At 42.6% G+C, this 13,520-nt stretch overlaps 1 protein-coding gene across 1 annotated transcript in view; it reads left to right on the plus strand.

Annotated features, from left to right (window-relative positions):
• BORCS5 (BLOC-1 related complex subunit 5) overlaps positions 1-13,520 on the plus strand; it is an 80,237-nt gene that overhangs the window by 38,636 nt on the left and 28,081 nt on the right. The window contains exon 3 of the mRNA XM_021535111.2: positions 10,665-10,822. Within this exon, the coding sequence (XP_021390786.1) occupies positions 10,665-10,822 (158 nt within the window). The remainder of the gene's footprint in view (positions 1-10,664; positions 10,823-13,520) is intronic.

Below are 13,520 nucleotides of genomic sequence, written 5' to 3' on the forward strand. Positions count from 1 at the left end.
ATTCTAATACCTTTTATTCTGCTGCACATAGGTGTGCAGTTCTTTCTTTTCAGTAGATGATATTGAAATGCCCTGCATAGAGAATATATGGAAATGAGCTCTCTATTGCAGCTAATAACAAGTTGCTGCCTCCAAACATGTGCAAGCAGCAACGGTCAAGAAACAAGACTCCACCTTTAGGGATGTAATTTCATCTGTTTCTTGTGTGGATCTTTTTTTGGTACTTAGGAATTTTGAAAGTACTGGCAAGACAATCTTCCATGCAAATAGCAACAAGGAAGACAATGATAATAGTTAATTTGTGGCCACTGAGGCCAGACTTTATTTAAGAAGATGACAAGACTGGATAGCTTCTACCTAAGAGCTTTAGAAATGCTTGATGAGGCAAGATGCACAGTTGATATTTTTAAATACCCTTGTGTTGTTTCCAGAAACCCAGAGCTTGATCCCAGCGGGTCCAGCGCTATCCCCTTTCAGATGCTCCTGGGTCCTGACCTAGAGGCCGGGTCCTAGCGGAGATCTTGGGGGTCCTCCCTGGCCTGTACTCCCTCCCCGTACCTCTCGTGAGGCTAGGTCCTAGCGGGGCCCAGGTTGTCCCTCCCTCCACCTCACAGCTTACTCAGGGAAGCTACCCAGCTAACCCTGGAGGGAGACATCTCACTCGCCTCTCTGGACCCTGAATTGGGCCCCTCCCGCTTCCCCCCGTTCCCGGCCAGCCCCCTCGCGGGAGTCCGGAACCATGGTACTAGGGGTCCCAATTGCTTCGGGGGTCCGAGCTTCTGGCCCCCATCTCATTCACACTCACTCACCTCCCGTATCCCACCGCTGGAGGTCTTACCAGTCTGTCGCTCTTCAGCCATTGACTCTGCCCATAGGCTGTCCTCACCATCCGGATGTGGCCAGCTGTCCCCTGAAGGTCCGAGGTGGGTGGCCAGTCCTGTGTCCTCGTGGGTGTGGCCTATCCCGGACGAGCCCCCATCCTGAAGTAAATAAACGGGCCAGGAGACCTTGTGCTCCTTTCTTGATAAGGCCTTTATTAAAAGGTTAGCCTATGGGGGTGGGGGCTTGGGGTGAGTCAGCGTCCCAGAGGAGGGGTAGACGAGCCTGTCAGTCACGGCAGGATCGGAGTCTTCGCCCTTGAAGGATACGTCACAAGACTCTCCTGTAGCTCGTTGCTCTGCTGGGGGTTTACCTCGCTCTGGCTTCTTTTGGTTACAGCGATTGGCTTCAGAAATGCTGAGGGCCCTCTCCGGCTCCTTGAAACTTCCCCTGCATGTAGGTGTAGGTCATTTTGCAGTCTTTGCTCTTGCCTCGCTGTCGGAGTTCATTCTGGTTTATGTTGAGGTTCAGTAATTAATATACAGTAGACGCTAGGCCCTCGGGAAACAGGAAGTCTTCCCTGGCAGCAATTTCCTGGGAGCAGCTTCTGAACTACCCGACACAGTGTAAGGGACAGAAAGGGCTTCAAACTACTAGAAACAGAGGAACAAACAGGTAGGGTGTCTTTTACAAAGGATTTTAACAAAGGTGTCAACCGCAGGAAGGGGTACAGAAGCTCGGGGAGTCAACTGGGGTGTAAACTGGGTATGGGGGCAAATACATAGGGGTGGAACTAACAAATACATGAACAAGCAAACTTTTGAACTGTGAAGAGGTAAACAGACAAAGGGTTAAACATCACATTTATTCATAACACTGAACCCCAAATTGTAGAGTCCCTGACATCTCTTCCTCCTGAAAAATCATTTCATCTTTCATCATCTTTTCGCAATCCCTCCTCATGTACACCTTTTGGGTTTCCCTCAACAACTCCTGTAAACTTCTCTTGCCAATTCTTTATTTTCTCAAATTTCTTACTAATATCCTTCTATGATTTTGCCAAATTGAGTTTTTAATAGAATCCCCCTTCTGGCACCGCCCCCTCCCCCATTTTAGAGGTATAACGCACAGCACAAACTTATACTGACTAAAACCAAAACAAATTCGCTACTAATTTCCAAAAACCGTGTCTGATAAGTGAAAGCATTTAGATTTCAGCCCTGCAGAGCAGCAGCAGCTCGTGCTGTTTTTAAAACTGCCGGCTGCAGGAACAGGACTCCCCCATGCCACATGGCCGAGCGGTGACCAGCGCTGCCTGCATGTGCCAGGAAAGCCCGAGCCGTGGCTCCCCCGCTGCCCGTGCCCCCTCGCCGCTCTCGGGAGCTGCCGCCACCTCCCCTGCACTAACAGGGTAGGTAGGAGACCCCTCCCGCTTGCGCCGCAGGGAAACCAAAGCCGCTCTGCGCTGCTGCGAAGTGGAGGGGCAGGTAGAGCTCCCCCGGCTCCCTTCGAACCGGCGATGCCACCTCTGCTGCTGCCGTGCAGATTCTAAAAACAACAGAGCCCACACTGCCTGTGGCTGCATGGGGCTGCGCAGCCTTTTTTTAACATTAACCCCAAAGGGGCTTTCCCTCGGAACCTCGGGCAACCTGCCCCTTCCTCCTTTCTCAGCTTTTACAGTTTTCCCTTGGGTTTTCTCCTGAATTTTATTTTTGTCCCATGTTTTTAGATTCTCCTTACCATATATCTGAGTCAGTTTTTCCACCATTTGTCCAAGGTCAGTTAGTTGATTTCCAAGCGTGGATAGGTCTGTCTCCTGACCGCACCTTACCAACCTATTGATCTCACAGCAAACCGGTCTGTGTATGTTCGGTTTTGGTAATTTTGAGCTCTCTTACCTGTTTCTTTTCCTGGACTCCCCGAGTCCTGGATTGGAGGGGGTTTACCAGTTTCCCAAACCCACTGGAACGTACCTTCCCCCCCGGTCCTTTTTGTGATTGGATTCCTGAAGGTTCCCGGAAACCAGGTTGTGTGCGTGCTTTTTACGATGTGCCCGATTCTGTTCGTTTCCCCTGTAACCAACCTCATCCCTCTCGGGATAGTGGAACTGCGGTCGTGGGGTCCGCTCTCACGCCGTGTCTAGGTCATGTCTCACACACACAGCCAATCACACCCACTCAACCACGCGATACTTACAGCTCCTTTTCCCACGTGGATTCTTCGTGCACAGAGATTTTTATGAGTGAAAGAAATGCAGCTGCTGCTCCGAGAGCTCTGGGCCCATTTTTATTCCCTCCTTGTTGTGGCTTTCTGGCTTTTTTGTTCGGAATCTGGTTGGTTCTGTGAAGTTCCTCAGTCCCATCCAGCCACAGAAATCAGCAGGGTGCCACCTGGATTGAGGACAGGGAACCTCCTTGGATACCCCAAAACCAGATCGTGTCCAGGTCACCAAGTTTGTTATAAATGAAAATTAGTCCAGCCAAATTAAAAATGAAATAACAAAAAATTTATTTAGGATTGAATTCTCTCTGAGCCAGCCACAAGGAAAAGGACAGTGCTGAGCCTGGAATCGGCACTGGGTGCATGACAGGAAGGACTCCTCTCAGCAGAGGTTCCCCTGGACACACACACCACCCTCTTGGAGCCTGAAGTTCTTATAGGAACTTTTCCGCCTGCGGCCAGGATTTCGGCAGTCCACCTTTTCTTTCTATTCAGAGTCCCACATATTCATAAAGTTCTTTTCTCTGAGCCAGGGGTTGAACATTCAAAGTCCAGGTGTGGATGATTTTTCCTGGTGGTTATGGGAACCGCCGCATTCAGATGTATCAGCCTGGAGGACTCCGGTGATCCCAATCTTGGGTTGTTACCAGGATAATCAGCTCCCAGTGTTCTAGTATCGCCTTTTGGGACAGCCCATCTCTGGACTAGCCACATGTATTAGATTGTAAATGAGGCATTATCCAAGAAAACCTGGCTCTGGTGCAACCGAATATGTGTGTGTGTGGGGGGGGGGGGGGGCAGCTCACAGTGCTGGTGTGTATATTTTGTATTAACTTAATATTATACATGCTAAATCATATTTCCCTTGATTCAATACAACAGTATTTCATTGGTGCAAATTATAATCATACATAACACTTGGAACACAGAAAAATTCCTGGAGACTTGAAAAACACTAGTTCTTTTTGAGCTGAAACTAATGTTGCCTTGATGATAGTGTCCTGGTTTAGGGCAAATTTGGGAGAAAACCTCTGGAAGGAGCCCCCAGAAAGCAAACCCCCCTGGCCCCTCCCCCCCACCTGGTTCGGGAAGTCTTTCCTCGGAGAGAAGTGGAAAAAAACCTGTTTATTTAACAAACAAAACACTCCCCAGCACTAAAAAATGAACAACACCAGATAACAAAAACTCTTCCACCACTCTGAAGAGATTACAAATCCAGAAAGTCTCTCTTGGGAGCGATCGCGAGGGTCTGGGCACTGGGGATTGCTCTCTGGCACTGGGATGGCTGCTGCAGATCACAAAATGCAGGCTCTCGGTGTTCCTTGGTGTTTGCCAGGTCCCAGTCCAGAGCAGGTTGGAATGGTATTCAGGAAAGGGAAAGAAAAAAAAAAACCAGTCCAGGGAAAAAAAATTGACTGTCTAGCTAAACTAACTAATAAGCAAAAGCAAAGACAAAAGCAAAAAGCAGGAGCAAGAGCAAGCAAGCAATGCAAGCAAGCACTAGCACTAGCCTCTCCTAGACAACAGACCATGGCAGGAGGTGAGCCGGCTGATAACAAAACAAAACAAACCTTCACTTTCACAGAACATAATATCAAGCATAAACAGAACACAGGATTGGGGATACAAGTGCCATAACGTCACCCTAGGACAGATAGTAAATGAAATTTTTCTCTTATATATACACTACATTATTATTATATACTATAGTAACTGTAATCTACTCAAATTCATGTGGAATAGAAGAGCTGTCTTGGATTAATTTTATGAAGAGGAATATCATAAAAAAAGAGAATGGCAAGAGAAATGGGGAATGGCTTCCCCACTGAAATAAGTTTCAGGCAGTACAGGTGGGTTTGAAGAATGGTAGATGGAAAAGCAGTGTAGTTAAAGCAGTATGAAGGCACCTGTAGGCAAAAAGATACCCATGCTCCAAAAACAAAGAACCCCCTAAACCAAAAGAAGCTTGTGTTAGGGGAGCAAAAGGTTAAAAACTGTAGTGGATTACATAGGAAGTCATCAGAAAAGCAGAACAGAAATCTCCTTCAAAATGGCTTGAAGGAAAGCCATTTTCTACTTGGGTGTACTTAATAAAAAAAAAAAAACAACAAACTGAAAGCTTTTTAGGTTTTCTAGAAACTTGCTGTAGAGTCTGTGGGGTTGTCTTCAGAGAAGACTTACAAAAAAGCATCATTCTTTATGAGGATGAATGAGAGGTGTTCACAGAAGAGGTTTTAGAAAAAATGGTAATATCTCCAAAACCAGATACCAGCATCAGGAATGCCTCTGTAAAGGTGACAAGCCATTGCTAACCATGGTGTGGAATCTGATGCTTTATTTAACCTTGGTCTTGGGGGAAGAGGTGATGATGTGCACTGTAATGCACACTCTTAAAAAGGGTGTTGGTGATTAGCAGGTCCTGAAAAGGGGTAGCAATTATAAGAGCATCTGTATATTGTGACCAATGTACTCTGGAGAAGAATTGACTTGGCTTTTAAAGAGAGAAATAAGGCCTCAGGTTAGAGGCGTTTGAAGATATTACAGAGGTAATCCCAGTTATCTGTGGGAGAGGAGACTGAACCAGTGGGTTTTTTGAGCTTGGAAAGATGTCGGAATGAAGTACAACCTGCTTAGACTTCTATTTTGTCACAACACAACTACAGAGTGTAAGGCAAGTGAGAAAGGATTTTTTCATGCTGTGTAAATAAACATCATACTTATTGTCACAAGATATTATGAAGGTAAAAATATACCTTTCAAAAAGGAGTAGTGAAATTCAAGTATCCACAGCTTCACTGAGCACAGTCTTTTCTCCCTGAAAGTTTTATTGATACCTTATGAGGCATAAAAAAATGTTTTTTTCCCTACATGTCCACTGTTGTTAGATGTTGGAATCAGTATTCTGGGTAAGGTAAACTTCTGGTCTGATTTAGGAAGGTGTAACTTCTGAAATCCTCCCTTATATTCCAGATTGGTTAGCTCATGACAACAATTCTTTCTGGCCTTAGAATTAGCAACAAGACCCCACAACATTGTATGCTTTGTTGTCTGTAATAATAAATTAACAACCTACTGGTTTTCTTCTTGTAATGCCTGCTGTTGTTGGTTGAAAAGGGGATTGGCAAGTGTAAGTACAGAAGTCAAAAAGAAATATTAATGCTTTTTGTGTTGAAAAGCATTCAAAGTGTTGTTGCAATTGCCCACTAAAGCAGCAGAACATGGCTATGGTGGAGTACTGTGTTCTGTATGTGTGTAGAATCAGCATTGCATGAAAAGCTTTCTTTCAAGAACTTCACTTCTAGTTATAAAAATGCTTTTTGAACTAACAGCTTTCTTCTGCTCAGTAGGGTATGATATGTTGGACGTGTATGTTGACCTGGAACTAGCAAGGAGATGACTAAGTAGGAGGAAAATGGTTTTAACATACCTCTGCTTTGCCAAGGAATATGGAAACAATAACAGATTTGTCAAGTCTGTGGTTCAGCTCGCCTTGTAGTGATATATGAGATTTCCCTGTGCACAACATACTTGGTGTATTGAGTTGTTTTGGTTTTTTTTTTCCAAAGCATCATTGTGCTTTAGAAATGTGACTATTTCTTTGTCCCAGCTACTGTTTGTCACCTCCTGGTCATGCTGTTTACTGACCAGATGTGTGAGTAGGTGGGAGATTTGACGTCTCATCATCATGGTTGGCACAGAGGTGGTCTGTGGTCTTTGTTGTTTTATGGTGTAATTGGATAGCCAGGACTGTGCAGTGTTTGGCACTTGCCAAACCTTTCTGGTCCATGCACTAGAGCTGTGCAGGAGGCCTTCTCCTGCTCTTCTGTTCCTGTTTTCTCCTGCCATGACACCCCCGTGCAGCCCTCCCTCCTCATGCTGGGGTGTGTTGTATCACTCATATTCCAAGCAGCTTCTTCCCAAGGTTTCAGACAGTGCACAGAGGATTTCTGGTGTGCTTCCTTCTTTGGGAGAGAGCCAGCAGCTTGAAAAGTGAGTATTCTGTTTAATAAGAAATGAAAGCTCTCAATGCTGTTTTCTTTTCATTTAAGAGCAGAACTGAGCTCTTGCGGGGGGGTGGGGGGGAGCTGGGGAATAATAATCCCACAGAAGAAATCGCAGGAACACAACTTCCTCAGTGCAGAAGGGATAGTACACCAGTGATTGGTTTCTCTGAGATGTGCTGGTGGCCAGGTTCAAGTTCTGGATGTTTCAGGAGTAAGCCTGAACCACTCAGTGACCTCTGTCACTTCCCTTTTTGGCACTTGTAAGAGTGACCTAATAAATGCATTATTGCAACAGATGGGATCTCATATCCTCTTACAAACCACATGTAGACCAGTCACTGAGGGATGGCACTGTCAGTGGAGAGATCACAATGTGGGACAAGGCTTTAAGAAGGAAGCAATGATTTTCCAGAGGAGAGATTTTTACTAATACATTTTATTAAATAAATTTGCTAAAAAACAAAATGCAATGAATTAATTAAATCATAGAATAGTTTTGGCTGGGAGGATGATCAGATAGTTGAGAGGTTTTGGTTGGGAGGATGGCAAGATGATCTGTGAAGATTGTCTAGTCCAGCCACCCTGTCATGGGCAGAGACATCTTTCACTCCCTTTCACTAGATGAGGTTGCTCAAAGTCCCATCCCAACCTTACCTTGAATGTTTTCAGGGATGGGACATCCAGCTTCTCACCAACCTCATGTTCACAATGTTTAAAGACATGTTTACAATGTCTTCCTTATGTACAATTTAAATTTCTTCTGGTTTAAAACTATTGTCCCTTTTCCTATCCCTGGTAAAAGTCTGTCTTTTTCACAAGTCCCTTTACATATTGATAAGGTCTCCCTGGAGGTTTCTGTTTTTCAGGCTGAACAACTCCAGCACTCTGTCTTTCCTCACTAGAAAGGTGTTCCAGCCTTCTGACCATTTTTGTGTCCCTCCTGTGGCCTCACTCCAGCAGATCCATGTCTGTCTTGTGCTGGGTCCCCAGAGCTAGAGGCAGTGCTCCAGGCGGGGTCACATCTGAGCGGGGCAGAAGGGAATGTTAGTAAGAAATGTTAAGATTTATAGCAAGGTTAGTAAGTGGTTACAATGAACAGCAAAAAATGGTGGATTGACCTTCTGACAATGGGAGTTCCTGCCAGGCTGCGTGGGCTTTTTGGGTTCTTGTTTACTGTACTTTTTCTTTTCTTGCAACTTGAAAATGATCTAAATTGTTCTCTGGTATTGTCAGCGTTACCCCAGAGGTCTTCGGAGAAACTAATTCCTTTGGTTTCTCCCTACTGCATCACCCAGAATAATAGCATAGTCTATCTTTAAGCAGCATATGATGTTTTTTTTTTGTCCCTAGTCCAAACATTTGTACTGGATTGTATTTCCCTCTCTGCTTCTTATGAAGGAATTCCAGCTGAATAGGAAATGTCTCCCTTCACTTGAGCTTGTGTTTTCAGAATAGAAATTGAGAGGCTTAGGTTTACTCATTTTTGTTTTAGCATTATGTAACTTGTGCAAGGCTGTAAGTACATGAGTCTAAATAGCATGTTCTTTATTAGCTAATTTTACAGTTCTTGGCCTGTTCCACTTCAAAATTCTCATAAGCAGCATAAGTTGGCCAAAGTACATACTTCATGTTAATTAAATCTCTCAGCGTCTAATTTTCTTTTTCCTCTTGAAGTTGGTGAAAGATTAGTAATAAAAGAAAATTAGTTGCCTGATAGCATCGTGTATTTGATCAGTGCAGAGACAGGATAAGTGCCTCAGGTGTATGGTGAACTCTTCATTCCTATGTGAACATTCAGCATATTTAAAAGTTGACAACATTATTTGAACATTCATCCTGACAAGATAATATTGTAAAAGATCCCAACTCATAAACTGAGGAAGCATTAGAATATCAAACATAAACAATTTTTTAAAAGTCTTATTTCCTTCAGTGGGTTTGTTCCTGTCACAGTTTTGTACTTTACCTGAAAGTAGATTTTAAAGATCTGGATCTAAGATTTTGTTTGAGATTATTCCCTCCAAAGTATAAAAAATAACTTGGCTGTTGCAAATACAGGGTTTTGAGACTAAATTGTTTGTTTCCTCTCCTGATCTCTTGACTGAGGCAACACAATTGTCATGGACAAATCAGTAAAACAAAATTACCTTTTTTTAAATCTCTAATGATGAGGTTTTGTGTAGAGAGCATTTGAGAGCCTCCTGGGAGAATAAGATGTTGACTGATGATGAAATGTAAACCTCTTTCTTCTTCATATTTGATGAAGTTACTGTCCTGGTTTTATTTTCATTTTGATCCGCAAATGTTTTCAAAAAGGTTTAACTTGCTCTCGTCATATTTCTGACTTGCTTCTTGGTTTCTATCTTGTTCTTGTGTTTTAGCAAGAATTTGATGTCACCACATGTAGCTTCCAATAGGCACAGGGGCCATTCAAAAAACTTTCCATTTTCCATTGAGGTACATTCTTAAAAGAGCTTTTCCAATCCAAATAACTGGCATTTATTGCTTTTTAATTGCTTAGTGTGATACTTGCTTACATTTGCTGTTTTAATGTCTTTTCCTGCCTGTAAAATGAGGGTCCTAGAGGGCAGTCACTGAATTCCATTTACATAGCTTGATGTATGTTTTGGGAAAAGCATATTGTGGGTATGTGCAGTTTGTCAGAGATGGTGTCCCAACAAGAAAAGCGTTGTGTTAATGCTGAAGGAAAATGAAATGAAAGTAAGTAAATGAAATAGCAAAAAAAAAAAAAAAAAAAAAAAAAAAAGGCCTGAGAGCTTAGTATCATTTTTTCCAGCTGCTGTGGGGATGGCTGTCAGTGTGGCCCACACATGCTTGAGCTCAGCAGGCATTCTTAAGTTGCACTATGTTGGCAATAAACAATGGGCAGGAGAAATTTCTCTGGGAAATTTTGCTCCTCTGAATATTACCAGTGTCCCACTTTTAAGTCAAATGTCTTTTTTTTTTTTTTTTGTGAAACCTGGTCATCAAAGTAGGTAGGGATCTTAATTCCATATTAAAGAAACAAAAAGAGGTATATTGCTAGTCTTTGAGAGTGTAAAGAAAAGCCTTAGAAGGTAGAAGAGTCCTGAAGCTTTAAAAAAGGCAAGGTAGGCAAAATGCAGACAATTCACTCCTAATAATTTAACTTAAGGTGGGCCATGTGTTTACTCAGGTTTATTTTGGAGGACCAGTGAATTTTTAGAGCTCCGGTTTTGGCAGTGTGAGTCTGGTGAAAATAGCATGACTCCAGTGCCCTTCTGAGAATGCAACTCTTTCCTCTTCTGGCTTACATAAATTAGTAGAAGGCTCATTCTTCACAGTTTAGGATTGCTTGTGGAGGAGAAAGAACAGGACTTGCATATCACTGAAAACTGAGGAGATATGCATGATGGACCTGCATTTAGGATCTGTTTAGTTTCTGTCAGGGTGGGCCAAGCTCTATGGCGAACTGTTCTATGGACTGCTGTAAATCCAAAACATCCTTAAATGATTCTGAATTACCTTTTCATCACCCCTTATAAATCTTGTCTGCTGGGTTTGTTCTGCTGTCTCTTGGATTGCAACTGACCTAACAGTATGAACAGTCAGATTAATTCTGGGCCTTCTTTTGCTCTGCAGGACTCCTCAGTGGGCAGACGTCTCCAACCAACACCAAGCTGGAGAAGCTGGACCCACAGCAGGTGCTGCAGCTGTGCCTGCGGTACCAGGACCACCTCCACCAGTGTGCAGAGGCCGTGGCCTTCGACCAGAATGCACTGGTGAAGCGCATCAAGGAGGTACGGTGTGGGGAAGGGCAGGGGCTGTGCTCCAGGGCCACAGGCTGGCTGGGCTGGCTGCAGCAGCCTGCGGAGTAGCCTGGGCAGGCCAGAGGAGCCCTGTGGCTGTGCCCTGCGAGCCCAGTACTCAGGATGTCACTGTGGCTCTTGCCAGGCTGGATGTGTGCTGGCTGTGCCCCAGGAGGCCTGGCCGTGAACAGCAGCTGTTCCTCTGGAATGGCAAGTACTGCAAGCAGCTCTTGAAGAAGTAAAAGATTACTGAGCTTTTTAAGGTAGCATTCCTTATTTAGGTCTGTACAGCATACATTTTATTATGCTCCATGGGTAGGCTCTAATGTAAGGAAGGAAGCAGTTATGTGAACATCTTCTATGGCTGGAGAAGGTAGTACTTCAGTGGTTTGTAGAGCTAGGTTTGTTTTCAAACCCCATAACATGCCATATCATTTCTGACCTCCATGGCAAAAAGGTCTCGAGTGCTGCTGCTTTTACCACTAAACCACCATTTGGAACACTGATCTATTTAAATATTGAATGATACTGTTTGGGATTGAATTAATTCCTGGGATGAGCATCCTTCAATGAGATTGTCTTTCTCATGTGTGACTACTTATGTTGGAAACAGTAGAATGGCTGCCAGATTTTATATTTTTAAAATCAAGAGTCTGGCATGACAGGAAAATATTTCTTGAGATGTTTTCTAGATACTCTCATGTGTGTGGAAGAGCTGGTGAATTCTGCATATGTCAAAAGTCCTTGAGACCAAATACCTTTTCAGTGTCAAAAAATGTTTTTGATCATGTTGTTAGCGTACAGAAACACACATAATCACAGGATATGATTATATGCAGGTGCTTTTATTAAGAGCACTGGGAATCAGGTATACAGACCCAAATCTGACTCTGATATGGCTTTCAAGCTGATTGTATTTTATATTCTATCGTTATATAACTTATATATTAATTATTAAACTTATATTGTTCTATTGCATACATTGACATGAGTTTCTCGTGATCTTTCTTAGGTCCCTGACCACAGTTTCTCATGATTATTCTTATGATTAAACAGTAATTATATTTAATTACTAAACAATCATCACATCTAACAATTATATCATTTATCATGTACTAGCTCCACAGGTGCAGTTCTAGCAAATACTAGTTCTTCATGTGCTTAAGGTATTTATTTTTCCAGGGCCTACTAAGCTTATTTTCCTGTTAACCCTAAATCTCCGTGATTTTAAAACCCTTTTACTATCAATGTGGTTAATTTTTATTCACCAAGTATAAACACTGACCTTGATTTGTTGTTGCTCTATTGGCTTAGAGTTAAGAAAACCCCACATGACAATCTGGGTAATAAATTTGATTCATGTGCTGTTTTGAGAAGCTGCTGTCATCCTGAAGTTGTACGTCCAAAGTAATGTGGGAAACATTAAAAAGGCCTTTTTTTGGTGTATGAAGATCTGATGTCAGCTATTACACAAGATGTAAAGATGTTGGTGACTCAGATCACACATTCTCAGAAATGGGATTTAATTCCCAGCCTAATGACAGTGTACTGCATTAATCCAAGCAGATTGTAATTATTTTGGCTGTTAAAGTGTGACAGGGAATAGTGACATGATTTAAAGTCATGGTAGACACCACCAGAGCAATATTCATTAATTGGGTTTGCCTTCTACAGGGCAAGTGGCAGAGTCCCTTTCAAATTAGCTATGCTGGTTTTCTTCTGGTTTATAAGGCTTGTGATTATCTTTCATCTAAAATAAATTATGATACTGATATTCTTACTAGCTTCTTTATAACAGCCTCCTCTGACAAATTGGTGGAGAAATGGGGAATTCTGTAAGTCAGAGAACTGACAAATCAGCTGTGGTGTGTTTTTGGTTGTGTGGTGGTTTTTTTTTTGGGTTTTTTTTTTGTTTTTTTTGGTCGCAACTTTTAAGTAACTTCATATGCTTTCAGTCCCTCTGCCAGATCTGATGGGTTTTTACTGTTCATTTTCCTAATAATTTTTAAATGTTTTTCTTGCTTTGGCTGTTCCACATGTGTGTTCTGGAGGATCTGGGTGGCTGGGGGGGACCCACTTGGCTTAAATAATTCCAAATTGTTTGGGCTCTCCTTGATGCAGTAAATTGAACCACTGCTGACAGTTGTTGACAACCCAGGGTGCAGCTGAACCAGAGCAGGGGATATCTCTCCTTAAAAGTGTAGACAAAGGAAATTGCCTTTGGCTTCACCCATTTGTCAGCAATGATTTCGTTTTGCCATTTGCACAAAACTTTGACCCTTAATAAAGCGTAAAAATGAAAGAGAAAACAAGTGTATTGTGAAAATCAGAATGTGTGCACAAGCTGGGACGGTAAATTCTTTTATCCTCATTTTGGTAGTTAGTATTTCCCTTTCTTTAACCCTGTAAATACTGAAATGTTTTTCTTCTGATAATAGATTTGTCAAGTGACTGATGTTTTTAACTTTCTACAAAATATTGGTCAGCTTCAGTCTCTGATTTCCTACCATTTATCTGAGGTATGTTCACTTCTCAGACTCTAACTGTACTAGTAGTCCTGCTGTATAATATACTACACTCACATTGCCTGCAGCCAGGATATTTTGTCTTTCCTTGACAAGAGCAATTATCTTTTGTTCATTGCTTGTGTCACCAAGACAGAAGTTTCCTGGATTCTGTAAAAACTAAG

Source organism: Lonchura striata, chromosome 5 (assembly GCF_046129695.1).
Source record: "Lonchura striata isolate bLonStr1 chromosome 5, bLonStr1.mat, whole genome shotgun sequence".
Lineage (NCBI taxonomy): Eukaryota > Metazoa > Chordata > Aves > Passeriformes > Estrildidae > Lonchura > Lonchura striata.